The following is a 27,434-nucleotide window of genomic DNA, read 5'->3' on the forward strand; positions in this document are numbered from 1 at the left end:
ACAACCCATCCATATTCAATATAATCTAATCCTCCCTGAATCCCACTACATCGCAAATAACTCTTCAGGAATTCGTCTGACAGATCAGGTCCCATACAGGCTGGTCTAAAGTACCAATCCTCCGGTTGCTAGCCCTAAATACCTCTAGACAACAGACATGAAGATTGTCCGGCGAGGTAGGCGAACGATTAATGAGATTATTGACAAGATTGAGAATCAAGCTATATTAATTTAGGGCTTCTGCTTGTTTCACTGGCGGAGAGTGGCATTCGCACTCCAGATGATGTGCCAGAAATCAGTGACAAAGGCGCCTCCTTCTTCCAGGAGCTCCTGAAACTCTTCGGTCTCGCCGATCTGTCCTAAGACAGAGACAACATAACGAGTGGCCAAGCTCCTCATGGCATCAACCCTATTGGCATAATTTGGTGGCGTGTTCGAGTACACGAATCGAACAAATTCCAAAACTCCAGCCACTCCCGTCGGATAGAGCTTGAAGTCTTTCAGCGTCTGATGCAATTTGGAGAGAACGAGTTGACACAGAGGTTCTATTCCATATTTGTCGGCCAATACGTACAGCCGAGCTTGTTCGACAAAGACCGGGGTGAAGTCTTCCCAGGATCCAGTATTATGAGGTGGTGTGAACGCAAGGTTCAAGTCCTTGGTCTGGGGGCCTGGAATAAAAGACCCGCCCATAAATGCATCACGCAAATGTCGAGTCCAGACGCTTCGCTCCTTATACGGCAATTCGGGATCACTATGTACGGCGCTCGTGGGCTCAGGTTCCGGCGCGGGGGGTTCTTCTGGCACAGGCTCAGGCTCGTCTGCGCACTCAATAGCAGGCTCCGGTTCGGGCTGCATTGCGGCTTCAAAGACAGACACGTGCCCGCTGGGAACCCTCGAGTTGCGTTTCATGCGTTTCTTTTTCCCTTGAATGGGGGTTGAAGCTTGAGGGACAGGTGAATAACCATCAACCAGGCGATAGGAAGGGGGTGTGTAGTCTCGTAAGTAGGCAAATTCACATAACCGAGCGAACGTGTCTACGTCGACATCGGACCAGTCAACCAGCCTGAGTTTTGCTTCAATCATTCCGCCATTCAGGAGGGCATCCAGGCTTGGGGAAAGCCCTGCCACAGCAGAAGAATGCACGGTCACTTCCTTCTTATCAGGGCCAATTTGGAATGTGAATAAAGGCGAAGAGAGATATCTAAGAGTGTGAGACTTAGATGACAAACAATATCTCTTGGATTCAATCCGACTTACCTCCCAAAAGTCCCCTCCATTTTTTGATGATGAACACCTTGAGAAAGTTGCAACAACGACACCACGAGTAACCAGGGCGAGGAAGGTGTAGACTCCTCCACGACAAAAAAGACATTTCTGCTTCAAGATACACCCATTCTAAGGCATATCCATTTCGGTCAAGTTGGATGAACGATGTGTCGTTCTATTATTGGTTGAACTGATCTGCTGTTTGCTCAATGGCATAGACAACTCATCAGATATCTAGGTCCGAAAGTCGAGAGGGGTAGAGAAGCAAGATCCTGGTTATTTTCCCCCATAAGGCCCAAGAACTGCTTCACACAACGGTAGATATCGAAACTTGTCACCATCATTGGGGGATTCTCACATATTCAATGCTCAGCCCAACGTAAAAGTCACACTCAGAGTTCTCTACTTGACTATAGAGTGAATTACACGACGGTCGTATTCTTCATTCAGGAATATCAGGCGCAGGTGAACAGTCCTCGTCCTCCTTGAACGGCCAGTTACGCCAACAAGTCTCCCGCTCCTGTTCACCAGCTTGCCGGAGCATCTCTAAGCGAAACTCGACGTTTCTATTGAAGGCCCACTCAAAGTTCTCCGGCTCCGTGCCCCCCTCCAGATCAATTCCCAGGTGATCCCGAATCCGAGACAAGAGAGCTTCGGACTCATTCCATTCCGTCGACTCCTCCATTGCCTTCTGCCTTTCCTCGTCGGAAAACGACACCGGGCAGGGCTCGGATGAGATTCCCTCCCACACAGCCGGGCTGGTAATCCCAACCAGGGCAGCGCGGAGGTTGATCAAATCCGCGTCCCATGGATATCCTGTCTGTTGGATGAGATGTTGTCGCATGCCCAGATGCGGGATGCGAAGCGCTCGCAGGTGTGCATCGTGGTGTATGCCTGTGGCGGCGGTGTAGTACAAATTGGCCTCTTCCTGGCGTAGCTGTGCTTGGGCTTGGAGCTGTTCCTCGGCTGTCATGCTGTCAAAGTCCTCGGGGAGAGTCGGGGTTTCCAGACTCTGCGGGTGCGCCATGTCGTGTTCGCAGAATGCAGGATATCCGGCCTGCATGAACAATGGGAAGATCGCGGCATCCTGCCAGTCGATTATGCTGGCAATCTTGGTCGACCCAGGAACGAGTAGAATGTTTGCTAGGCTCAGATCAGGGTGTCGGAGAGTTGGGGTGCTCAGGCTGGGATCCTTGGGGATTAAGAAAGAGGCAAGCTGCTCGAATTTTGCCAGTAGCGACAGATGCTCACTGGGGGGGATGCTGTGCTCCGTAGGCAGAAGAAATCTTCGCCGCGGTCGTGGTTGCGCATGGGTCCGCAGATATGCAGCCTCTCGTCGTGCTGCAGACATGAGGCAGTCGATGGGTGATTTCCCTATGACTTCCCGTTAGTCCTGCAAAGTATATCTAGGAAGGCCACATACAAGGGCCTCTGTCCAGATCCATTTGGCCCCGTTCATCATGCCAGAACTGTCGCTTTGCCACTGGGCCGATACAGTAGTCATCCGTTCCCAGTGGCATCTGAGACTCCCCTTGGATATCACGACTGTGATATAAACTGCCATATCCAGGAAACGGAAAAGAGAAAATCTTCTTCTCGAATTGAGCCAGTTGAGCCATGATGTGGGTAACCTCTTTTGCTGACAACGAGAACCATCTTGATGCCAGACTTTCTCCGCTGATTTTCTCCATAATGATGTATTCTGCTCCGACTGTATTTGCCGAGTCGCATGAATAAGCTAGGACCCTCGGAACAGGAAGGTCGAGAACGTTGCGAAGGAAGTTCATAGTCGCGACTTCGCTAGCAGTTGTGTAGTGAGGAGGACCGGCTATCAGGGTGGGAATGCGTGCAATGACTTCCTTTCCTTCGTCTGTTCTGACGAGAAAGGCTCTGTTGAAGCCCCCTTCCGCAAACTTGACAATATCAGGGCGCCTATTTTGATGCATCGCGGTGGCCGTGACGCGTAGCAGCTCTGGGACATTGAATTCGACATATCTTTCCTGCAGTCGTTTTTCCTCATTGAATCTGCACACATATCAGCATCAATCTTATTGATACGGCAAGATTCGAACCGACATCCAGCGTCGAGACGTGTTCTTGAAGAATGATTCGCAAGGGGCGGATGAACGTGGCGTGTGGTGGTGCATGTGTCGCACATGGAAGGGCAGCAGAGATGGCTTGATGAGGGCATGACCAGCAATCGAAATTCTCGCCCTGTAGCCGAGAGAAGCCATATTCGTGGATCACAATGATGGCAGAAGCTCTAGAGTTGAGTCGACGCGTTGCCGCACGTTGTTGTTCCCGGCAACAAGTTGATCCTATTCGTTGATCTCTCGGGGGTGGCATAGGCTATACCAGAGCTGTAGCTCACAGATGCCTGGGCAAATGGGTTCTCTCTCAGCCAGTCGTTGATTGTCTGTGTGTATCTCTACAGCTTCTTCATCGTGTTGGAGATATCTTTTCATGACTGATTATAGGCAGGTATCCTTTCCCCTAGGTCTCTAATGAGGGAAGTGAATATGACTCCATTCCCTCCCTCTCGAAGCACGACTGGTACTACTTTGAGGTTAAGTATAGCTTACGCCTGGTAAGTAAACAGGCCTTCGATTCAAAACTTTTCTAACTGATAGGTTCGATTGATTCTGCTCGGGCTTTCACCGTTGCCCTAACACCATTCTATTCAGCCTCGTCTCGCAGATGTCTCATACTCTCCGTCTCGCACCCTTCGTGGTTACCTACTGTCGTAACTCGTGTGAAGATGCTGCTTTCCCTGGAGGAACCAAGGCGCGTCGAGGATGCTCGTCGGACCCGCCCAGAGCCAGACGCACTTGCTTTTGGCCGATGGAATCCCGCTCCGCTGCTTAGCTCTGTCCCGCCAACATAGACAGTGTTCGTGCCCAGGGCCAGACTGTTGATAAATCGGTATAGACTGGGAATGCAGGCGGTGATGATACTGCAATTCATGATTGCTCTAAGGGTCTTTGAGTTAGGGAAAACTGACACAAACATAGGGACAAAGCCTTACTGGCTAGATGCTGTTACGCTGACGATTGTCCCTAGGTTGCATTAGCGTTGGATCAGGGATAGGAGCCGGTGATACGTACAGGTAGGATCATCTGAACGCAGGTACTTGGGCAAGTATAGTAATTGAATAACACCGAGTACAATTACTCTGAAAATGTCAGCATCATCCTACTCCCCCTTGGCTGATGCTTACACTGCGCGCGACGCAAATGCCGCAGAAACCTTCAGTCGCTGGACACGAGGCATCTGGACATGCCACAGCATGAGGGTCGATGTCGCCACGAGGCTCGCGTCGAGTATCATGTTGATGATCATAATGGGAAAGACGATAGCACCCTATACAGCTTAACAAGGCGCAGTTTCTCACACGGTGCTCCTACCTCTGCTACGCAACGAGTCGGCGAGTACTCCCAGTATGGGGGTTGGCATTGAAATGCAAGTGCAAATACAGCGAGTACTGCCCAAGCGCCCATGCAGACGTGCGTGGTCATGCACCATCTCTGGATAGTCTCGTTCGGGCTGATCGCGCCGATCAGGTTGGTGGTCGAGAGTTTGGAGAGGAAGAGCACGAGGATGAAGAGCAGCTGAGCAGCGTAGTTGAACTGATAGAAACCAACAATCAGATGGATGGTCCCTGCTGCAGGGAGAGTACACTCACCTTGTTGTAGGCATCGAATGCACTACTGGATAGGTCACCGCGGTGCCTCCCCATGCCGTTGTCGACCGCATGCTGGATGAGAATGCTCTGGATCAACGCAGTTATCTACAAGACTTAGCTCTCTCACTACCCGGGGGATAGAATGGGGCCACCGTACTGTGCAAGCCCAAATCGGAAGGTCAACGGAGAGCAAGCACCGCTTCAAGTATACCATCGTCGCAACCTTGGCTAGAACAGTGAGTATAGTTGGGGAGAGAAGCACAAACGCGACGATTGATACCGTTGCGCCATGATTGTTTGGCGTGATCTGTTCCAACGGAGGGAGGAGAGGTGGCTCAGACATGGCAGTGTCCAGGACGATATCACAACCAAATCGACGGATTTCCCATTCAGGAACGAAGGACAACAACCTGTCGAAGAGAAAACATCCCGATGCTTCCTCTGGGGCAGGAGAAAAAGAGATACAGCAGTGTCCTTGCAGTTTGTATGTCTCAAGTTGCGTGCGCCTTCCAGGGATCCTGTCAGCATCCCAGCCGCGGCCACCACTAGACGATCGTCTCTTCGGATGCCTCCATCCGGGATGGATCCTGGCCGATTTTCATATGCAATCCGAGCCGAATTCTCTTAGTCTCTGCAGCAATGACGGGGATCCATCGGCCGGCGTCAGCGTTAGCCAGAATCACGGACCAGGGTATGTTGAAACCCCCTGGAAAGGTCGTGGGACGTTTTTCCCTATGCGTGCCCCTCGTCGACGATTAAAATGATTTCTTTTCAGATCATGTTTTCTTTTTGCTTCTGTTTCCGTACTGAAAACCGAATCCAGCGAAGATTTGACCGAAAAGATGGATTACAACACAGTCGAGAAGGCCGACTACGGCAATGGCAACGGAAATGGCTTCAAATCCTCCCATGACAGAACTGTGGAAGCTTCACCTCAACAAGATGGGTCTCGACCTAGGCCCCGCCTGGAGGTATGCACCAAAACAGATCTCAACAAGCAGGTCTAATTCGATATAGAGATATCTCGGCTTTCTGCCCATGCTGGCGTTTGCAGCCACGCTTCAAGCTTCCTGGGAAGCTATCGGGGCAAGTCTCTACGCTGGGTTGGAGAATGGCGGTCCAGTGGTCCTAGTGTACGGCCTGATTTTGGCAATCGTGGGCTCTTTGGGGATTGCTCTATCGCTTGCAGAACTGGCATCAATGTCAGTTTGTAGAAGTGCCTGCGCTTGAATTTCAGCTGATGGATCCAGTACCCCCGTGGCGGGAGCCCAGTATCACTGGACGTACGACCTTGCTCCATTTGCGCCCCGGTTTCTCAGCTTTATTCAAGGTGTGTATTCTGCTCATTACTGTCAGGTCAACGGGGCCGAGCTGATGGAACCTAGGATGGATCACGGTATGGCCGTCAGCCGTTCTTGAAGCGAGAGATTTCTGACGACGTAGATGTTCTCCTGGTGGGCCAACGTGGCCACCTCTCCCTACCTGATCGGAACTCAGATCCAGGCCCTCGTCGTCATGAACTACCCTACGTATACGCCCCATTCCTGGCATGCGACGCTGATCATCTGGGCCGTTTTGTTGATTCCCCTGACCGTCAACATCTATGCACGCCGTCTGCTCTCCCCCGTCGAAGTGGTGGGTGGGATCATTCATATCTTATTCTTCCCAGCGGTGCTGGTGACTTTGATCGCGCTGGGATCACGCAATTCCTCCGAGTTCGTCTGGACATACTTTGAGAACTCCAGCAGCGGATGGCAGAATGACGGCGTCATCTGGTCCATAGGGCTGTTGACCGCAGTCTATACCCTTGGTGGTCCGTCCCCATTGTTGATCTGAATAGCCAATACCAGACCACTAATCCTAACAGGATTCGATGGTGTCGTCCACATGGCGGAAGAGATCAAGGATGCCCCCCGTGCCGTCCCACGGTCCATGGTGTACAGTGTGCTCATTAACGGCTGCGTGGCCCTGGGCTTCACCATCGGCCTGCTCTACACGATGGGCAGCATCACGGACGCACTTAACAGCCCAATAGGCTACCCAATCCTTACCATCTTCTACCAGGCCACCAAATCCACCGCCGCTGCCACCGGCATGATGATGATGCTCGTCCTCCCAGGCTTCGTCGCCCTATTCAACGGCCTCGCCTCCGTCACACGGCTCACCTGGGCCTTCGCCCGCGACGACGGCCTCCCCTTCTCCAGTTTTTTCGCGCACGTCTCCCCGCGCTACCAGATCCCGCTGCGCGCCCTCTTCCTCGTCGCCGTGATCACCGTCCTCCTCGCGCTCATCAACATCGGCTCCACCACTGCCTTCAACGCGCTGCTGTCCCTGACCACCCTCGGGCAGTACATCTCCTACCTCCTCCCCGTGATCTTCCTGCTGATCAAGCGTCTGCGCGCCCCACACGAGATCCGCTGGGGATCCTTCCGGCTGGGCCGCTGGGGCGTGCCGGTGAACCTCTTCGCCATCGTCTACGGGGTGTATGTGATTATCTTCCTGCCGTTTCCGCCGAATTACCCCGTCGACGCGATGAATATGAACTACGCGGCGCCGGTGTTCCTGGGTGCGCTGCTGTTTGCGGTCGGGGACTGGGTTGTACGCGGACGGAAACAGTGGCAGGGGCCTCGAGTCAGGGTACGGGCCGACTGATCTGGCCAGGGGGGGGGGGCTTGGGTGATTGTACATTATAGAAACGGGCGAGGGTTAGTGCAGCCAAGCTGAATGAGAAATTGAGACATTTCCAGGGGTTGAGGCAGGCCGAGCTTCCCGACTGGCAAGGTACAGTACATAGTTCAGACCCGTCCAGTCAGTTGCAGACTGGCAGTAATACCTTTAGCAGGCCCAAGGCGCGAAAGACTCAAGAGTCAAGAGTCAAGCCTGCTAAAGCCTGTAACTTGGCTCCCGCGAGTCCCGCGAGTCCCGTCCCGTCCCCGAAATGAAGGAGCCGGATCCCTGGAGAGGCAGCCGTGATCTTTCGCTTGAGGATCACACTAACGACGACGTCGTCGGAGGCTAGGCCGCTAGGGTGGTTTGCGTAGATCGTGTCTTCGGTGTAAGATTGCTTGATGCTTCTTGCTTATGCTTATGTACAGGGATTATATTGAGCTATAGTCGCGGTAAAGAGAATTCCTTTGTACTTTGATGTTGAAGTGTAACAATGAACTGGATACTTGCTGTACATCTTCTCAAGGCTTTTACATCCTCCGGCTGCCGATATATATATATATAACTACTGGCCACGTCTAGTAGCCAAAACTTCCTCGATATCCTCGTACATATCATATCTACCGCAGTTAGAAAACATATATCCATAAAAAGCTCCAGCTCGGTCCCCACCCATTCATCTCCTCGATGGACAACCTGGCCTTTTCATCCGCGACCTTGTACCTTGGGGGAGGTTTCTTTATGTTTGCTTTTTGGACGATACTGCTGTGCTTGAGGGTAGTGTGGGTGCTGTACCGCAGTGCTGCGGGCCGCGCACCAGTGCGGTATCCGTGTCGGATCGTGCAATGCTCGATTTGGGGATTGGATTGGATGCGGTTTTATCTCGTTCTATCCGGATTACTGGTAGTGCTGACCAGAATTGATGGTGGTCGTCGATCCGTCTCCGTTCCGCGTCCGCCGGGTCGATCGTGATATCATTGCGAAGTTAAACGGGGGACATGTCTTACTTTCTGATAGGAACCATGGGGATTGATGTTTATGTATTGTATTGGTATTGCAATGCTAAGGTGCAAGATAGATGTAAAAGTCATGTCTTCGGCCATATATGGCACAGTCTAAAGCGATATGCGCCCTCGCTCCGAACCGCAAGTGTCAAGATGTATATTCCCACCCTACAAAATGGCTGTCGCATTCGCATGAGATCCAACACCCCCTAGACAAGTTAGCAGAAACCGTTTTCTAGTATTAAACAACACATACCTGCAACATTCGCCGGGGCACTGGTCACAAAGAACGTCCACCTCCCCCGTTCCCGACACTTGGCCGCCAGCTTCTCCAGATCCCACATCTCCCCCAGCGGCATCCCCCACAACGCCAGGATATGCTGATGCAGGTGCCTGTTCCCCGGCGCCGGCCAGCGCTCAAAGGTCGGCGAGTCGCCCACCACCGCACCAAAGTAGCAGTCGTGCAGCCAGTCCAGCACCGCCTCCTCCTGCTTCAGGCCCGCCCACTCGATGTCGTCGAACGCGCGTTCGCCGGCCGCCGCCCGCGCCTCAGGGCTGAGCTCATGGTACCGCTCGACGAACCCGGAGCGCACCATCAGGATGTCGCCGACTTTGATGTCGCCACCTTGCGACTCGGGGTGCAGGTCGATCCCCTGCTCCGTGGCACAGGCTTGCAGGTCAGCAAAGGAGATCGCGTGCGCTGTGTACGGATCGTAGCTGATGCCGTGGGTGTTGGCGTAGTGGCGGTAGTCGAGGAGGATTCCGCGGCCGGCGATGCCGTGCTCGGCCCAGTGGTGGATGCTGCAGCGGAGGTTGGCGTTTTCGCCGACGATGTCGGACGATTTGGTCTGCGGGGGATCGTGTGGTCAGTAGGTGGTTTGGTAGTAGGGAAGAGATGGTGGGGAGCGTACCCCGTTGTAGAAGGCTTGGGAGTCGATGTGCGAGAACTGGCCGTGGTCAGCCTACTGTCAGACCTTGGATGAGGTTGCCGTCAAGCGTACATGACGGAAACCATCCCATTGCGTCCCGCTCTGCGTGTTCAGGGTGTATGTATCATCATATGCCACACCCTCGATCAGGAGCTTGATCTTATGCTGGAAGGCTTCTCGGCCAAAGGAAGGTGCCTCGGGGATAGTCAGTGGAAGACTAGCCATCATCACCATCACAATCACCATCAGTTATACTCAATCATATCCCAGGAATGGAATACACTCACTCCAACCGGACCATCTCCCCTGTTGTAATCTCCGCCGCCGCCGCTTTCACCCGCTCCGGAGTAAGCAGATTCAACCGTCCAAGCTAAACACATCATCAACATCAAACCCAATCCACACATACAGCACCCTTCACCCACCGAATCATCCTCCCCCCACACCCACGCCGCATCCTCGGGGGCCTCGGTCAGCTTTGGCAACTCCCTGCGCGACGGGAACCTGACGCAGGTCGGGTCCCAGGGCAGCTGATCAGCGACTTGCACACGAGCAGACATGGTATGCGGCAACACAGAAGACGAAATCGGGTTCGACGAGAGAGTATCAGCGACTTTCCTGAGTCGATCGGTGGCAGGCATGTTTGGCCGGCTGAGGGTCCGTCTACTTCTTTTATATACTCCCCTTGGGGCGCGGGGAAACTGTGGTACACCGCCGCCGAGACGATAGGGAGGTAGCACAACAGGATGTTCTCGGCTGTGGGTGTCCAATACACGTACAGGTAGGTTACTGAGTAGGTAATAAATAGTCTCTTGGGTCTAATTGTACTGACTACTGTGGAGGAGGAATTGGACGAGTCAAGCGTAGGACAGCAGGATGGCCAGGTTTGAATCCATTCCTGCTGCACTACTTATACCAACCATGGATGATGTGGGGGTATAGCAATCAGCAATCCAATAGAGAGTAGTACGCCTATTCTTTGTCCAGAGGCTTTATAGAGGAATGCTTGTTTGGCCGAGGTGAAGGAGACAAGAAGAGAGGGGAACTGCGACAGTTCGACGATCCCCCTCTACGCGGTCTGTAAACAAGTCAGAGGCTGCACTAAGAGAGGCCAAGTCGGACATCCGGACATCCGACATCAAGTAAGATACACAAACCAGACGGGGGATAGCCGGTGGATGCCAGCTGGCTTGCATAGTGGCCGAATAGGCGGAGGATGATCTCCACACATCATGAACCGAGGATGTCGGGTTGGTCTACTTTTAGTAGGGGGAGGGATATCAAAACTACTGTGTACTGACTTCATGCACAGCAAGAAATGTGATAGGCCAATGGCCTGTTTTTTGGTCGTTTTCATTCAATATGGTGTCTTCTCGATTATGGTACATAGGTCAGATCGGTCTACAGCCAGCCAGCATTGGACCCGCGTGTAGACCGTCACCATGGCAGATCAAGGACGAAAAGCTCAAGGGCAGTCCTAAGGAATAAAGGAGGGAGAGAAAAAAATCGATGGCCATCATCGCTGGGTGTGATGCCAACAAGGCCCGCCACGTGGCCATGCAAGTGGTAAGGAGAGAGAAACGCCGTGAAGGAAAAACCAGGTCGTATCACCACAAAGTTCACCAATTCCGCCATGATCCATAAAATCATCCCAAACGCAAGAGTAGAAAGCATGACATGTTCCACATTAGGATCAATTGTTCGTTGGATGTTATCATCCAGACGCCGGAAATTCATCAACATAAAGAATAGAGAAGACGAGGAGAAACAGCGCTAATGGAACAGCATCAGGGAATCTCAAGTCGGTGAGACAAGACAATAGATTAAATTGGGGCAGGCACACCAGTGGACTGCGTGGTGCTGCGTCCCCGGTAGTTACCACCACGCCCCCTGGGGTTGTATCCGCGGCCATAGCCACCGCGTCCCCGGCCACTGTAGCCTCTTCCTCTGCCACGACCTCTGTAGTTGCCGCGATAGCCATCGACACTACCCTGGCCGAAGGTCTCAATGTTGCGCTTCTCTTCCTGGCCACGCCACTCACGGCCACCAGGCCGGCCGCCAGTGCCTTCCTCGCGGTCACGAGCCTCGCTGGAAATGTTGTCGAAGAAAGAGGTGGTCCGGTTGTAAGCGATGGCCGCACCAGTCGACGCATCGTTGGAGGTAGTATCGGCCACCTCGGCATGGTCGGTCTGCACATGTGGTTCAGCTTCGAGCACGGGAGAACCAGTGGCAATGGCTTCCTTGACCAAATCCTGCTTGTTAAACTTGGCATTTGCGCCTTCGAAGTCATAGTCAGTGTCAGGAACCTCGACCTTCTTGGCCGGTCCCTGGAATTGACCACGCTGGGTGCTACGTCCGCCGCGATGTCCACCACGGGGAGGACGGCCACCTTCATATGTCTTCAATTCATTCATCTGCTTCGTCACACTCTCCACAGCGGCATCCAGTTGAGGCTTCTTCTGAGCATTGGGCTGCGGCAACTTGGCCATCGCAGCAGCGACGGCAGCGGTAGCAGCACGGGTAGCTTCCGTGATCGCGGACAACGCTGGTCCTTGCGAAGCATTATTCACGGGTGCACTAGCAGTAGAATTGGCTACAGCCGAACCAGGCGGCTTGAATGGCATCGCAATTGGAATTGCTGGCTGGACACGGCCGCTCCTGGGTCCAGTGGGAGGCGCCTTGGCCGCACTTCCAGGTCCAGCACCAAGAGCAGCGGCCTGCGCAATTTGAGCAGAAGTAGACGCTTGTACAGCTTCTGTTACGGAAGGCTTAGACTCCACGGGGGGAGGAGGGGGATTCTGTGCGGATGGAGCAGGGGCAGGTGTGGCGTTCCGGCTAGAGGGCTTACTGGTTGGCCGATCACCGGCCGGAAGCTCGGAAGTTGGCTTTGGTGCGTTTACAGGACCCGCGCCCGGAGCTCCTGCTCGATTCTGGGGAGGGGGTGTTTGATGGGGGCCAGGGCCACCCATCGGCATCTGAGGGAACTGTCCTGGTCCTGGAAGGAAACCCTGGCCGGGAGGAGGATACCAACCAGGTGGAGCACCATACGGCATATTCGGGAATCCAGGTCCAGGAGGGAAGCCAGGAGCACCAAAGCGTTGCGCATAAGGAAGGTAGAGACCTTGGAACTGTGCCTGCTGAGGAGGATATCCAGGAGGTGCGGGGTGTGAAGCCTGAGGTTGCTGTGGTAGTGGTTGGGAGCGAGGAGGAAGACCTTGAGGGCCGGGTCCAGGACGAGACATGCTCTATTTCAATCGACGAGTCAGTAAACTGTCAAATTCGAAACACCAAGATATGAAAGCATGAACAGGGTTATGCTTTGGTTGATCATCAGAAGGAAGGCAACGGAAATCTCTACACGGTTTTGCGCATTCAGAACAGGTCTGTGAGTTTACATCCGAAAATATTTCATCACCTGATCAACCAAGCCGATCGGGTCGAGTCAAGTACATTGACAGACACCGAGGCCCATTCAAGCATAGAAAAAGAAAAAAAAAAAAAAGGCAAAAGAACTGTCTCGAATCAACTTACCCCTAGAATGGCAGGATCATCAGGAACCTGAGGAGGTTCAGGCTGTGCAGTTTCCTTCTGCTCCTCAGCTACGCTAATGTCCTTTACATCACTCCCACGGAAGACGATGTATTCGTAGACACTGGCAGACGGAGGAATCTCCTCATTGGGATTTCCTCGTCTACCTTCAGTGCCAAAAGAGACGACATTCTCAAGGGCTATTGTTGAGGCCTCGGGGTTGATCTCATGTAAAGTACCAACATAACTAGGGACGATGAAGTCAGTCAATGGCCAGGTAGACTAACTAGGAGTCGACAGGAATGGAAGAGGAGCATACCGAATGTCACTCTTGGAGATCAGGTTAAAACGCTGACTACTCGGTGTTAATTCCAGTCTAGCTGCACAAACCCTGGGTCAAACCAGTGTAGGCATAGAAGACTGACCCTATGAGATGGTTCATATCCATGCTGACGAGAGGGTTTGCGCGGAGAACCGCACAAGAGAAGAAGACGGGAAGGAAGGAAGAGAAGAGGAGGGAGGAAGAGGAGAGAAAAACGGAAGAGAATTTATAGACGACCGAAAAAGAGACGAGCGATAAGCGAGGGAAGAAGCGAGCCAGGAGAAGGGGGGGAGAGCGAGGGAGAGAGAGAGAGAGAGAGAGGAAGAGAGGAAGAGAGGTTGAATTTGCAACAGGTAACCGTGTTTTTGTGGTGGGAAAAGCTCTTGAACTACGGCGGACCGGAAGAGCTTGGTCCGCAGGTTCTTCGTTTCTTTTGCCTTGTTCAGCAGACTTCAGTAAGTTCAGTCCCACTACTACTGTGCTGCTACAAGTTTATTATTATTACCAACTCCACCAAAAGGTTATCATTGATTACTACTATTCCCGTCAGAATCTATTTCAATATAATTCAATAACTATAACTCTACCATCATGTCTCGTTCATCGCATCGGGATGACTTCTTCCAAACCTCGTTCGTGATGATACCGTCGGGTCGTCGTGTTGCGCCCTCTCACTAATGGTTCCTCCCCATTTTACAGTGCTTCCTTGGAAGAGCAGAAGCGAAAGGACGCTAAATCCCGAAACACCGATGGGAGTCCCATCAAGCTGCAAAGTAAGATCCTGGCCGTTGCAGCTGATCCTGTGAGCCCTGGCTCTGTATATGTTGCGCAGAGCGGTGGTACTGTTAGGAAGATTCTATTAGAAGTAGGTGCACGGTATCCTTCGCGCTGGATGCCTCACTAGTACCCGTAACTAAGCAAAATCTTCCACTTCGCGTTGTGCTGTTGCAGACCGGAGAAACTGCTGCTCTCTTCAAGGGACCTACGGCCCCCGTGACAAGTATATGTTTCAGCCCGGATGGCAAGCTGTTATTTGCCGGGTGCTGGGATAAGACCGTTTGGAGTTGGGATGTGGCCTCCAAGCAGCTAAAGCAGAGATACGAAGGCCATTCCGACTTTGTAAGATCCGTGACCAGCGCAAGGCTACAAGGTCAGGACCTTCTCATCTCGGGAGGTGCCGATGCGCAGATCCTGGTCTTCGACATCGCAAGTGGTAAGCGACTGTATACAATCAAGGGCCATGCCAAGGGGATCCAAGACCTGGTTGTCGATCCCGCTTCTCTCGACTCTGACGGCAGCAGGCTTGTGTTCAGCGCTGGCAGCGATCGCGAGATTCGCCAGTTTGACATCGCCGCTGGTAGTCAAGATCTCACTGCGGCTGATCCTCTGCTGGCTCATGATACTAGCGTCTACAAGCTGTTCTTCGATGGTGATGGGGATATGTGGACAGCGTCGGCGGACAAAACAGCCAAATGTCTGGTACGAGAGGATGGCTGGAAATCAAACTTGACGCTGACCCATCCGGATTTCGTCCGAGACGTGGTGGTGTACGAGCAAGGAGGCTGGGTCATCACGGCATGCAGAGACGAGGAAGTTCGTGTTTGGAACCGCTCAGTACGTTGATTGTTCTCGAAGAGGCATTCCCTTCTTATTGCTAATGTTCATCTACAGACTGGCCAACTCTATCATACATTCTCTGGGCACTTTGAAGAGGTCACTGGGCTGGCCCTCGTGGGCTCGACAGTCGTCAGTGTCAGTATTGATGCTACTATCCGCCAATGGTCTTTGAGCCCTGATGATCTCCTCGCTGCCGTGGAGAAGGCTCGAGACACCAAACTGGGGGATGGAGAAGAGCAGACGAACCCTGAACCGCTGCTGACAGAGGAAGAAGAACGCGAGTTGGCTGAGCTGATGGGCGAAGAATGATCAGACATACGCTAGAAATAAAGACTATTTGAAACTGTACCAGTAAAAAAGATCGTCTACAATGCTTTTTCAACAGTAGTGAAACAGATCCTCGAAGCTGTCCCCGAGGCCAGGCGCAAATCACGTGACTCTGATGCACAGATGACGCACTCCGGCGATGATCTCCCGGATGCGGGCCAAACTAATGCTGCTGCCACATGGGCCCTCTCTCTCTCCTTCTCCCGGTCTTTCTCTCAGACACGCCCAGCCTCGCTTGCTGAAGACAACGTTTCGTTCATGATTCCTGTGTAGCTTTTTTTGGTTAACAGGCCCCTGTCGTTTACCAGGTCCTTGGACGGTCTAGAGAGTGCCCTTACCGGGTGGCTTGTGCTCGAATCGCCGCTGTATCTTAGCTATTGGCGGAGACGCCCCTCCCTTGACTTGTATTCCCGTGCGACAAACATCAGACTCGTTGGCAATACTTTCTCGCCATATAGTCACCCTCGGGTAATGCAAAATGGCAGCCACGGCAGCAATACATCCTTCGACACACATCGGTGGTAATGACACCGAGCCAAAGCTCGTCAACCGGTTGCGGGACAGCCGGTCGCCTTATGTGAGACTTCTACCCACGGACATCGGGGCATGCCCGAAGCTAAACGGCGCTATAGGTCAGGGCTCACATGAATAACCCAGTAGCCTGGCAGTTATGGGACGCAGAGGCCATTGGACTGGCCAGACGGCATAACCGACTCATCTTTTTGAGCATCGGTTATTCCGCATGTCACTGTTCGTAACCTCCTTAGCGCGTTGCTGTCCATATTCTAGGTCGGACCGAACTAATGTGAGACAGGGTGCCATGTCATAGAGAAAGAATCGTTCATGTCGCAGGAGGTCGCCTCGCTACTGAATGAGTCCTTCATTCCGATCAAGGTCGACCGAGAAGAGAGACCTGATATTGATGATGTTTATATGAACTATGTTCAGGCCACTACAGGGTCTGGTGGTTGGCCATTGAGTGTGTTCTTGACGCCAGATCTCGAGCCTGTCTTTGGGGGTACCTATTGGCCAGGTCCGAACTCCTCGACACTCTCCGGACCACATACCATCGGGTTCGTTGACATTCTAGAGAAACTGCGGGATGTGTGGAAGACACAGCAGCAACGGTGCCGTGAGAGTGCGAAGGAAATTACCCGACAGCTAAGGGAGTTTGCAGAAGAGGGGACTCACTCGCAGCAGGGCGATCGGGAAGCCGACGAGGACCTGGACATCGAGCTTTTGGAGGAGGCGTATCAGCACTTTGCCTCTCGGTACGACGCAGTGAATGGAGGCTTCTCGCGGGCACCCAAGTTCCCCACACCCGCCAATCTGAGTTTCCTGCTTCGCCTCAAGACATATCCCAGTGCTGTATCAGACATTGTGGGGCAGGAAGAGTGCGACAAAGCCACTACCATGGCAGTGAGCACCCTCGTCAGTATGGCACGCGGAGGAATCCGGGACCACATCGGACACGGTTTCGCCAGATACAGTGTCACATCAGACTGGAGTCTTCCTCATTTCGAAAAGATGCTTTACGACCAGGCCCAGCTTCTTGATGTATACGTGGATGCCTTTCAAATCACGCACAACCCCGAGCTACTCGGCGCAGTCTACGATCTCGCGACCTATCTCACCACAGCCCCGATCCAATCGTCTACAGGGGCTTTTCACTCCTCGGAGGATGCAGACAGTCTGCCAGCACCCAACGATACAGAGAAGCGTGAAGGTGCGTTTTATGTTTGGACTCTGAAGGAGCTCACACAAGTTCTGGGTCAACGCGATGCTGGCGTCTGTGCGCGCCACTGGGGTGTGCTTCCGGATGGCAACATTGCGCCTGAGCACGACCCGCATGATGAGTTCATGAATCAGAACGTGTTGTCGATCAAAGTGACGCCAAGCAAGCTGGCTCGAGAATTCGGATTGAGCGAGGAAGAGGTCGTGAAGATCATCAAGTCGGCAAAGCAGAAGCTGCGTGAGTATCGGGAAAAGACACGGGTGCGCCCTGATCTGGATGACAAGATCATTGTCGCTTGGAACGGACTTGCTATTGGTGCGCTGGCCAAGTGCAGCGCATTGTTTGAGGAAATTGAAAGTTCCAAAGCCGTCGAATGCCGAGAGGCGGCGGCACGAGCGATCAGTTTTATCAAGGAGAATCTTTTTGAAAAAGTAACGGGTCAGCTTTGGCGAATCTATCGCGATGGCAGCCGCGGTGACACCCCTGGATTTGCGGACGATTATGCCTACCTCACCCAGGGTCTGTTGGACATGTATGAGGCTACGTTCGAAGACAGCTATTTACAATTTGCGGAACAGCTGCAAAGTAAGTGTACCACATTATCTTTTGTTGCTGTCGAGTATGAACTGACATGATCCAGGATACCTCAACCGTAACTTCCTGGCCTACATTGGGTCCACGCCTGCTGGTTACTACAGCACGCCCTCTACCATGACACCGGGGATGCCCGGCCCTCTATTGCGTTTGAAGACGGGGACGGAGTCCGCTACACCGTCCATCAATGGAGTGATCGCACGCAATCTACTTCGTCTCTCAGCGCTGTTAGAAGACGAAGAGTACCGTACTCTCGCGCGCCAGACGTGCCACTCCTTCTCCGTTGAGATCCTGCAACATCCTTTCCTTTATGTGGGTCTCTTGGACGTCATTGTTGGGTTGGAGACGGAGACTCGCAGCATAACGGGGGTCTTCTGTACCGCCAGCGTGCCTCAGGGCATCATATCGGAGGGGCCCGACGATGTCACCCGCACAGTCGACCAGCCGACATCCGTACGGGACCTCATCATCCGAAAAATCCGGGCCGAGGCCGGCTCAGCAATAGCGACGTCGACTAGAGTGACTTCACTGGTGGATATCCGGCCGTCTCATCTGGGCGACTTTGTGGGCAATCAATCATTTTGGCTACGCACTCGGAACACCCTGTTCAAGGACCTCAAGCCCTCGGAGCCACCGAAGAATTATTTGATGATCTGCGAGAGCGGGAGGTGCCGAATGGTCGATGTCTAATGTATATAGCGACAAAATGTAGTTGTGATCCTTGGCGGCTTGCATGCATCTGAATTTATATAAAGACTGGTCACCTCGCACTCCGCACTCTGCACTGAGATCCCAGTACTAGTCGATATCTGAATCAGTTTGAAACCGGTCATTTCTGTCTGGAATTCCCGGCCAGGTATCCTCCCGGCCAAGCAGCCCTGAGTTTCAACATAATCCTGGAGAGATCAGCGGCTATCAGGTTCATATGACGTTCCACCGCATAGGGACGTGGTTTTTCAGTTCGTCCATCTGGTCAAATCACGTAGGTCAAGAGTACTCGGGCTAAGCGCCGGTTCAGAAACCCAAACACATTAAGGGGGTGTCGATGTTCGTTGCTCCATACCCGTACACTTTGGCCCTGACAGTAGCTATCCGGGGGGGAGGGGAAATTGGGATGGGTAGAGACCGTAGAGTAGAGTGAGATGATTGTGTGCATGTCACATGAGATCGATCATATCATAGCTTTTATTTAAACCACTGTTTCTTGGACATGATCTATCCCTCGGGAGCAGGTAGCATCACCAAATGGCTTCTTCTAAGCTCTGACTCCTAAAATAGGTGCAGAGAGACAAGAGGAATACAGTACCTCTCTCACAGTCTCACTTGATACTTTGATTTCTAGCCGCGCCCAACATTCCCTTGGCTGATTCTGCGCTGTCAATTCCTGAGGTCGACCTGATAATAATTCCCCGAGTCTGGGATCCGGATAGAGAACATGCTGTCATAGAACATACTCCGCAACTCCTGTAAACATACTACGTAGAGTCTCGATGAAATAAAGCGTAGCTAGTACCTATGAAATTACTCCCGTTTTGGTTCTTGCATTGATCGACTGCTTACTACTATTTAGATATCATCCAGGCTCCAGCCGTGTGGAAATGTCATGTCATTTGATTATCCCCCCCAATCCCATCATTAATTAATCCTATCATTTATCACTGCCGAGACCCGACTCGACTGCCGACGAGAGTCAAGTTTTAGTACAGAGTAGATGGGGACAGTGAATCACGGTCTGGACTCTCGTCAGTCCACTCTGTACTACAGCTCGCTAGACTAGAACTCCGTCTCTTGATGTGAATGTGAATAATCAATCATCAAGAACGACCAGTCTGATCGTGAAGCCCCGGAAAGGAAAGGGGAAAAACACGAGAGACACCTCCAGATGGGCGAGAAAGACCGAAAATGAGGGAAATCTCCGATGAAACATTAGCGTGCGCCATTGGGCTCATCATTCATAATGTGTGGTACTATGTTTTGTCTTTTAAGCGCATCGATGCCATTATTTACTACTCACTAGGTTGTATCATGTATGAAGTTGTTTGGTCCACTAGTACTCATTTTGATTACTAACTATCCAGGATTGAAATTGGGATATGTTGGGTCTGAGTCAAAGGCTATAGAATAATAGAGACAATTAGTCTACCCAAGAGAAAAAAAAAAAACAATATGCAATAGTTGCATACTGTGGATGTTCAACTAATGGAATGATCAACTGTCCATCACTCTGGTGATGTCTCTTTGACCTTTGCATTCTGATGGTTTGACTTTTTGATGACTCCTGACTCTGAGTCCTGAAAAGATTAACCTTTGGAGATCAGAAGCACAGATGTGTCATGGCCCATGCTGATTGGTGGGTGGACATCGTGTGCCTGAAACGGGCGGCATCGTGGATGTCTCAGAAATTCAGAATGGTTTAGTAGGTACCAGTCAGGAGGGACTGTATTAGTACTGGTACCTGACCTTACTGTACAGTACTCCGTTTGGTTTGGTACGAGATCCAAAGACCCAGAAATTAAATGCTCCTTGTCGACGGGAGGATTTCTTGGATTCATCACCTCAATCTCTCTTGATTGATAAAGACCTATCAATTAGATATCTATCCTCCGTCCTCTGTACTGTTTGACTTACAGGGTAAGATACTGGACTATCGAAATGCCAGTGGCGGGTTGACAACTGAATACTTTGTTGGGGCCGAGGAATGTCTCTCACAGGGGGGCTCTCCAGACTCAAACACTCTCTGGTATGTTGGGGAAACAGGTGCACTGCAGCGTAGTACATCATGGCTGCAGACTGCAGATGATTCCTTACTCATTATTGTTTACTTGCATCCTATCTAGCGAGCATCTGCCTCTCTTATAACACTGGTTTCTCTCACCAGTGTAGCAACGGATAGACAGATACACACAACCCCAACATCGAACATTCGAGGGTCTGTGGAGTATCTATACTAGCATCTCCTGGAGCACGGCCTTCCTAGTCTGACAGACGGCAGTCTAATAATCACGGTTTTAAAATTGCGGTTTGATTAACCCAGATCACTTGGCCCCACTGATGAGGATACAATCGCCCCATTGCCTTCTCTTTCGTGCGCCCTCTCCCCTTTTGCTGAAGCTGCTGGCCCGCTACAGCGACCTGTCCGGCCTATATCATCGGACACGTCTTGCCCTCACCTTCCCTCGACCCTCTTCCTACCCTCATTCTCTTCACTATCATCCGCCTGTGGCGTACTCTTTTTCTTCACTCCTTTAGAAAAAGTGTCCCAACGGCTGTCATTCCTTTGTTGATATCGTCCACCCCCTCCGTACATAACCTCCCAGATTCTATCCGCAGTCGATCTGCTCCCAAGCTTGTTGTCCTCCTTTCCCCGGATCTCTTTTGACTCCCAGACAATTGACCAGTTCGATTTACTTCCTGGCGAAGTACTTGGCTTGCCCGTTGAGAAGCTCACAGTTGATCTGTCGGAGATATCGCGCCTTTTCCCCTCCGAATTCCCGCAAGAACAAGAGAAATCCATCCGCACGATGCGTTACTCGTGGTTGATCGGCGCCGCCTGCGCTGCAGGAGCCTTGGCCAAACCTCTTGATAAGCGGTCCTACATAACCGACTGGACCATCATCACCGTCACCGAGACCATCACTCTGGCTCCCCAGGCCGCTCCCACCGCACCCGTCTCCAAGGTCGACCCCTTCCCCGTCCCGGTTCCGGTCCCGGTCCCAGCTCCCGTGGAGCCTGAGCCTCCCGTGGTGGTCACCACGGCCGCGCCGGCGCCTGTGCCGACCACCACCGCCGGCACCGTGGAGGAGCTGCCCGATACCTCCTCCGAGTGGACCTCGACCTGGACTTCGTCGGCGGCCAGTCGGGTGGTGGAGCCCACCACCCTCGTGACTGCTGCCCCCACTGCCGCCCCTACCGCCCCTGCCAACCCCGGCAACGCTTACCAAGCCGCCATCCTGTACAACCACAACATCCACCGGAGCAACCACTCCGTCAGCTCGCTGACCTGGAATGCCACCCTCGAGTCCAGCGCCCAGGCCCTGGCCGCACAATGCATCTACCGACACGACACGTGAGTACCATTCGTTTCGCTGCACGGAGAGTCGTCTGCTAACATCTGTCCAGTGACATTAGCGGTGGTGGTTATGGCCAGAACATCGGATACGGTGTCTCCTCGGAGGAGATTGGCGCCATGATCACCAACCTGATGTACAACGATGAGTTCGGCTACTATCAGAACCTGTACGGTCAGGCCAACCCCGACATGACCTACTTTGAGAAGTGGGGTCATTTCTCCCAGATTCTGTGGAAGGGCTCGGTTTCCGTGGGTTGTGCCACCGTTGTCTGCCCTCTTCTCGGCAACGTCGATTCCAGCGCGCCGTCGCCGTTTACCGTTTGCAACTACTACCCTCCTGGTATGTGCTCTGCGCTTGCCCCTTTCTTTGAGACTTTTCAGTTCTGACTTCGATAGGCAACTATGCGGGTGAGTATGCCGAGAACGTCCTTCCTCCGATCGGACGCGCCTTCTACGCTGCGTAACCTGGTGACTCACCGCTGTCGTTCTCTTGCCCCACCTGCATTATTGGAAAGGCTGCCTGAATTCGAGATGAATACGGCCAATGGTTCTGGTAATGGGCTTTGGAATGTCTTTGTGGAAATTTAGCGATCTTTTTAAGTGATTCAGACTGTATGATGCTCATTTTCCATGGTACCTGTGGGCGAGAGTGGGCAACGATTGAGCGACAACCGAGAACCAGAAAGCCAAATTGATTTCAAAATCTCTCTTTTTCTTTTTCTTTTCTTCATATAACCCTATTTTTGCGTCTTCCTTCCATTGCATGTCGCGAGTCATGTCTCTGCGCCAATTGCCAAGGCTTTTCGGATGGCGTCCAGTGCCTTGTCTGGGGAGATCTGCCAGTCTCCACATCCCCGGGCTTGAACCGAAATCGTGAACAGACAGGCTGACTGCGGGAATATGGACATGACGGACATGACGTTATTTCTTTCTTGGTCTGTGGATATTGATTAGTGTTTTATTGATGGTCTGGATATTCGTTTGTTTCTCCACGGTGGCTCATAATACCAAGCAACCGGATTGTACTTGACCTTGGTTGGTACGGCGTATACTCGGTGGTGAAGCATAGCAAAGCGGCGAATCTTCGCAACCTAGTGCATGAGGACATAACTGGGTTCTGGACTCTATCCTACTCCATCTACAGAGTACTACACTATTAGTACCCGCAGACCGAGACAACTCCGAAGCCTTTCAACGTCGTGACTCGTGGCTCATGAATTCGTGATGAACCCTGCTGAAGTAATCTAATCCCGCTGTCCCACGTGACCCCACCACTATACCAGTCGGCTGCCAGTCCTTAGTTGCTTCTAACTTACATGGAGAACGGCTCCCTTCGCCCGAAACGTTCATCCTTCAATCGGAGTCAAGCTTAGTCATCGACTACTGGGAGCTAGATATTATTGAGCTAGAGTCAAGCATCGTTGTCCCTTGCCGTCATTGTCAGTCCTACTACTGTCTATTCTTCCGACGGGCTGGAGAACGAGTCAAATCATATCGCCGATATTGTCATCTTTATTTTTTACCTACCGCCGTATCAACTGATCATATATATCAGCTGTACTTTCATTCGTCCCGTTTCGCTGTTCTTGGTGTACCTGTAACTAAGGTACTGACTGCCCTGTCCCCCGGATATCACACGGCCCATCGTCCATAATCATATCTATTCATATCTACTCCGTACATCCAACCCCGCCGCCATCGTCAACCCAAGGAACTCGAGCATCAGAGTCGACCAGCAGTCTTCAAGGCGTTTCTCAGATCAGTTTCAACATCAAGGCATTCACTTCCTTATTCCCCTCTCCGTCATTCTGTTCGTTTTTTTTTTTTTTCCCCTCGTCTTTGTGCAGCTCCATCGCTGCTGTTTTCGCCTGCATCTCTTGGCGCTATTCATCTGTACTCTATAGTACTTTCCCACCCATCAAGCTTTCTCCGTTCCCCCGACGCATACTATCCTTGAACCCCTCGGACGCTGACGCCGGTCGACGCGGTCCACCCTGCTGTTGCTGCGCCAGCTGCACGCTTTCTCTTCTGTCGGTCTTAGTCTTACTGTAAGCGTCCCTTTTCCCGCTGCCTGACGCTATTTTTCCTTTCGTCCCCGAACACCCCAAGCACATGCTCCACCTCTCCGGTTTTCCATTCGCGGGGTGTGATTACATGGGGAGGGGGAGGGAGGTTATGTTCAATATCCTTCTATACATATAACAATGGACTTTCTTCCTCCTCCCCGATCCGTCTACCAACTTTGTTTCTGCTTGTTGAACGCTATGTTTTGATACACTTATGAGATAATCCCCATGCCATCTTATTGCTTGCAAGATTGCCATTACTTCTACCGCAGCGCCTTACGTCTCCTGTCCATCCCAACCTTCCTCGCCTGTCGATACGCTTAGTGTCTTGGTCACGGAACTGAGAGTCATTCGATCTTCATCGCTAACATCATGTCTTACTCGTCCATGGCAGTCCGCTATTTCACAGCTCCAAAGCCTCTGGGGGGCACTATGGATCCTTCCCGAAGCCAGTCAAACCTGGAGCCCAAGATCAAACCTTCTTCCAATCCAGCGATGATGAATGGCCATTCATCTCCTGCCAAGCAAGAGAAGAAGGGCTTGACGTTTGCCAACCAGGACTCTTTGCCCAAGCTACCTATCCCTGATCTGGAAAGTACTTGCAAGAAGTATCTCGATGCCCTATCGGCATTGCAATCTCCTAGAGAACAGGAAGATACAAAGGCTGCCGTTCAGGACTTTCTCAGAACCGATGGCCCGGCTCTTCAGGAGAAGCTGAAGAATTATGCGACGTCGAAGACGAGCTACATCGAACAGTTCTGTACGACCCTTCCCCGATGACTCCTTCTTTCAAGGTTTGGATCAAGACTGACGTATGCCTCTAGGGTACGACTCTTACTTGAATTATGACAACCGTGAGTTACTTCCTCAAATCCGCAGCATGATCTCCTCGTACTGATTCGGTGCAGCTGTTGTCCTGAACCTCAACCCTTTCTTCTTACTGGAGGACGATCCCACTCCTGCCAGAAACAACCAGGTGACCCGGGCTGCATCGCTCGTCGTCTCTGCTCTCTCGGTCGTCCGAGCTGTCAGGCGGGAGGAACTGCCACCGGACACCGTCCGGGGAACGCCACTTTGCATGTACCAGTACTCCCGACTCTTCGGAACCGCGCGTCTCCCTACAGACAATGGATGCGTTATCAGCCAGGATCCCCACGCTAAACATATCGTTGTCTTATCTCGGGGCCAGTTCTACTGGTTCGATGTTCTTGATGACAACAGTGACTTGATCATGAGCGAAAAGGACATCGCCGTCAATCTGCAGGTCATCATTGGCGATGCAGTGCAGACCCCGATCCAGGATGCCGCAAAGGGCGCCCTAGGTGTGCTGAGCACGGAGAATCGTAAAGTCTGGTCGGGCCTGCGGGACATTCTGACCAAGGATGAGGGATCCAACAACTCCGAATGCCTGGACATTGTGGACAGGGCCCTGTTCGTGGTCTGCTTAGATTGGACCGAACCGGAGAACACGTCGCAGCTCTGCGCCAACATGCTCTGTGGTACAAGCGAGGTCGTCAGGGGTGTTCAGGTTGGTACCTGCACCAACCGCTGGTATGATAAGCTGCAGATCATCGTGTGCAAGAACGGAAGTGCTGGGATCAACTTTGAACACACCGGTGTGGACGGCCATACTGTGCTGCGCTTCGCCAGCGACCTCTACACGGACACCATTCTCCGCTTTGCGAAGACCATCAATGGTCAGGCTCCGTCGCTGTGGGCCACCACCAGCCCAGATCCCTCGAAGCGTGAACCCCGGAGCTTCGGCAATGTGAGCACCACTCCCCGGAAGCTAGAATGGGACATGGTGCCCGAGTTGAGCATTGCCCTGCGATTTGCCGAGTCGCACCTCGCCGATCTTCTCCAGCAGCATGAGTTTGCCGTCCTCGACTTTGAAGGGTACGGCAAGAATTTCATCACTTCGATGGGCCTCTCGCCCGATGCGTTTGTGCAAATGGCCTTCCAGGCCGCCTACTACGGGCTGTATGGGCGCGTAGAAAACACCTACGAGCCCGCAATGACGAAGTTCTTCCTCCACGGCCGCACCGAGGCCATCCGCTCGGTCACGAATGAATGTGTTGATTTCGTGCGGACCTTCTGGGCCGACAACCCGGCCGAGCAAAAGGTCGACGCCCTCCGCAAAGCGACAGAGAAGCACACCGCCATCACCAAGGAATGCTCCAAGGGACAGGGTCAGGACCGCCACCTGTATGCTCTGTACTGTGTCTGGCAGCGATCCTTCGACGAGGGGAGCGCTTCTGCGGGCAGCAGTGTCGATTACGGATCGAACGGCTACTCGAGTCCTGTGGAGAACGGTTCGGCCAGCGGCTCGCCCCCGACGACGTCGTCGATGTCGGAGGACGGACTCTCCTCGAACGGCTACAGCTACCGCGGTGCTCGCACCCTGCAACCTACCCCCGCCATCTTCAGCGACGCCGGGTGGGACAAGATCAACAACACGATCCTGTCGACCTCCAACTGCGGCAACCCATGCCTGCGACACTTTGGATTCGGTCCGACCTCGGCGGATGGATTCGGCATCGGCTATATCATCAAGGACGATTCGATCTCCATCTGCGCCTCCTCCAAGCACCGCCAAACGGCGCGGTTGATGCACACCTTGGAGTCGTATCTGTTTGAGATCCGCAAGCTGCTGCGCGCCACGAACCGCAAGGCCCCCAGCCCGCGCACCAGCCGGGCCCGGGAGACGGAGATGCTCGCCGAGCAGTTCCATAACGAGCACCGCCGGGGCCGCATCGTCCGCGGGGACACGGGCTCGATCCGGGGCACCGAGACGCCGACGACGTACAGCGGCGATTTGGAGGACGACGGCATGGGTGGATGTAAGTGTTTGTCCTTTATAGTTACTCTCCATGACATTGCTAACAGCTGTGGTTTAGATGGCTTTTTCGACGCCGGCATGCTGCTCCATGCTCTGAAGGGCCTGAACGTGGATCGCGAACGAGGCGACAAACCGGCGAAACGCCGGTTTGTGGGCAAGAAGTTACGGCTGAACGACTACTGAGATGATCCCGAAGCTTGCGGCTGCATTGGAATATTTTGTCCTGCATTGCTTCTTGCATATCATATTGGCGTGCATATGTTGTTGTTTCTCTCTTTTATTTTATTTTTTTTTTTCTAAAGTGCATGATTGATGCCATGATTTTGTACATAGCTATACCAATACATATTCCCTATCTCAAGTGAGAAGGCGTCCTAGCTGATAGGTACACGATCCATCAGTCTTCCTACTAGTTCCTACCTACCCAAGAGACACATCTCTATTGACCAACCCCCTTTCCAGTATGGAGCTCAAATCCACACCCACACCCGCCCCCGCAGCCTGCAGTAAACAAAACATTCTACTCCGTACATTCTACATTTCTCTCCTCCGTACATACTCCGTAAGTAGATAGATAGATAGATAGATAGATAGGAAGCGGGAGTGGTCCCACTCCGCAAAACTCTGCATCGTCTTACCCGACTCACTCCTCTGCATGCAGGTGCGTCATACCGCGGCGCGAGCCAGCGTATGAGACCTGCAGGGGAGGGGGGGGGGGGGGAGCTGCTGGCCTACTGCAAGCCTGCGCTGCACGAGCATGCGGGACTCGGGCGGTGGCTTTGAGAT

The 27,434-nt window shown here is 52.7% G+C and overlaps 10 protein-coding genes across 10 annotated transcripts, besides 4 other annotated features; 5 read left to right on the top strand and 5 right to left on the bottom strand.

Moving 5' to 3' along the window:
- Positions 1-249: 249 nt before the first annotated feature.
- On the bottom strand, positions 250-858 carry ACLA_023040 (uncharacterized protein; the record flags this gene model as incomplete). The annotated part of the gene is made up of 1 exon (XM_001269015.1): positions 250-858. One exon carries the CDS (start codon positions 856-858, stop codon positions 250-252), a length of 609 nt encoding a protein of 202 aa, XP_001269016.1.
- Positions 859-1,711: 853 nt separating this feature from the next.
- Positions 1,712-3,503, bottom strand: ACLA_023050 (phosphotransferase enzyme family protein; the record flags this gene model as incomplete). Its single annotated transcript, XM_001269016.1, has 3 exons — positions 1,712-2,643; positions 2,693-3,294; positions 3,346-3,503. 3 exons carry the CDS (start codon positions 3,501-3,503, stop codon positions 1,712-1,714), a joined length of 1,692 nt encoding a protein of 563 aa, XP_001269017.1.
- Positions 3,504-3,945: 442 nt separating this feature from the next.
- ACLA_023060 (uncharacterized protein) lies at positions 3,946-5,294 on the bottom strand (the record flags this gene model as incomplete). Its single annotated transcript, XM_001269017.1, has 6 exons — positions 3,946-4,265; positions 4,374-4,441; positions 4,487-4,629; positions 4,674-4,895; positions 4,952-5,056; positions 5,109-5,294. 6 exons carry the CDS (start codon positions 5,292-5,294, stop codon positions 3,946-3,948), a joined length of 1,044 nt encoding a protein of 347 aa, XP_001269018.1.
- A 499-nt stretch (positions 5,295-5,793) lies between these two features.
- Positions 5,794-7,603, top strand: ACLA_023070 (putative amino acid permease; the record flags this gene model as incomplete). Its single annotated transcript, XM_001269018.1, has 6 exons — positions 5,794-5,922; positions 5,969-6,153; positions 6,202-6,281; positions 6,337-6,347; positions 6,395-6,764; positions 6,819-7,603. 6 exons carry the CDS (start codon positions 5,794-5,796, stop codon positions 7,601-7,603), a joined length of 1,560 nt encoding a protein of 519 aa, XP_001269019.1.
- Positions 7,604-8,790: 1,187 nt separating this feature from the next.
- ACLA_023080 (uncharacterized protein) lies at positions 8,791-10,192 on the bottom strand (the record flags this gene model as incomplete). The annotated part of the gene is made up of 6 exons (XM_001269019.1): positions 8,791-8,831; positions 8,879-9,470; positions 9,534-9,569; positions 9,624-9,768; positions 9,839-9,921; positions 9,977-10,192. 6 exons carry the CDS (start codon positions 10,190-10,192, stop codon positions 8,791-8,793), a joined length of 1,113 nt encoding a protein of 370 aa, XP_001269020.1.
- Positions 9,774-9,799: a microsatellite.
- A 1,182-nt stretch (positions 10,193-11,374) lies between the features above and the next one.
- On the bottom strand, positions 11,375-13,527 carry ACLA_023090 (putative G2/M phase checkpoint control protein Sum2; the record flags this gene model as incomplete). Its single annotated transcript, XM_001269020.1, has 4 exons — positions 11,375-12,796; positions 13,083-13,326; positions 13,399-13,434; positions 13,505-13,527. The coding sequence occupies 4 exons, from the start codon at positions 13,525-13,527 to the stop codon at positions 11,375-11,377; spliced, it is 1,725 nt and encodes a 574-aa protein (XP_001269021.1).
- A 164-nt stretch (positions 13,528-13,691) lies between these two features.
- Positions 13,692-13,738: a microsatellite.
- Positions 13,739-13,992: 254 nt separating this feature from the next.
- Positions 13,993-15,327, top strand: ACLA_023100 (WD40 repeat domain-containing protein; the record flags this gene model as incomplete). Its single annotated transcript, XM_001269021.1, has 4 exons — positions 13,993-14,033; positions 14,101-14,266; positions 14,353-15,015; positions 15,073-15,327. 4 exons carry the CDS (start codon positions 13,993-13,995, stop codon positions 15,325-15,327), a joined length of 1,125 nt encoding a protein of 374 aa, XP_001269022.1.
- Positions 15,328-15,823: 496 nt separating this feature from the next.
- On the top strand, positions 15,824-18,364 carry ACLA_023110 (thioredoxin domain-containing protein; the record flags this gene model as incomplete). The annotated part of the gene is made up of 4 exons (XM_001269022.1): positions 15,824-15,922; positions 15,978-16,095; positions 16,160-17,665; positions 17,721-18,364. The coding sequence occupies 4 exons, from the start codon at positions 15,824-15,826 to the stop codon at positions 18,362-18,364; spliced, it is 2,367 nt and encodes a 788-aa protein (XP_001269023.1).
- A 2,831-nt stretch (positions 18,365-21,195) lies between these two features.
- ACLA_023120 (CAP domain-containing protein) lies at positions 21,196-22,207 on the top strand (the record flags this gene model as incomplete). Its single annotated transcript, XM_001269023.1, has 3 exons — positions 21,196-21,740; positions 21,794-22,083; positions 22,140-22,207. 3 exons carry the CDS (start codon positions 21,196-21,198, stop codon positions 22,205-22,207), a joined length of 903 nt encoding a protein of 300 aa, XP_001269024.1.
- A 1,974-nt stretch (positions 22,208-24,181) lies between these two features.
- Positions 24,182-26,831, top strand: ACLA_023130 (choline/carnitine O-acyltransferase; the record flags this gene model as incomplete). Its single annotated transcript, XM_001269024.1, has 4 exons — positions 24,182-24,569; positions 24,634-24,663; positions 24,718-26,649; positions 26,707-26,831. The coding sequence occupies 4 exons, from the start codon at positions 24,182-24,184 to the stop codon at positions 26,829-26,831; spliced, it is 2,475 nt and encodes an 824-aa protein (XP_001269025.1).
- Positions 26,832-27,215: 384 nt separating this feature from the next.
- Positions 27,216-27,241: a microsatellite.
- Positions 27,216-27,242: a microsatellite.
- The last annotated feature ends 192 nt before the right edge of the window (positions 27,243-27,434 follow it).

This window comes from Aspergillus clavatus, genomic scaffold (genome assembly GCF_000002715.2).
Source record: "Aspergillus clavatus NRRL 1 1099423829805 genomic scaffold, whole genome shotgun sequence".
Lineage (NCBI taxonomy): Eukaryota > Fungi > Ascomycota > Eurotiomycetes > Eurotiales > Aspergillaceae > Aspergillus > Aspergillus clavatus.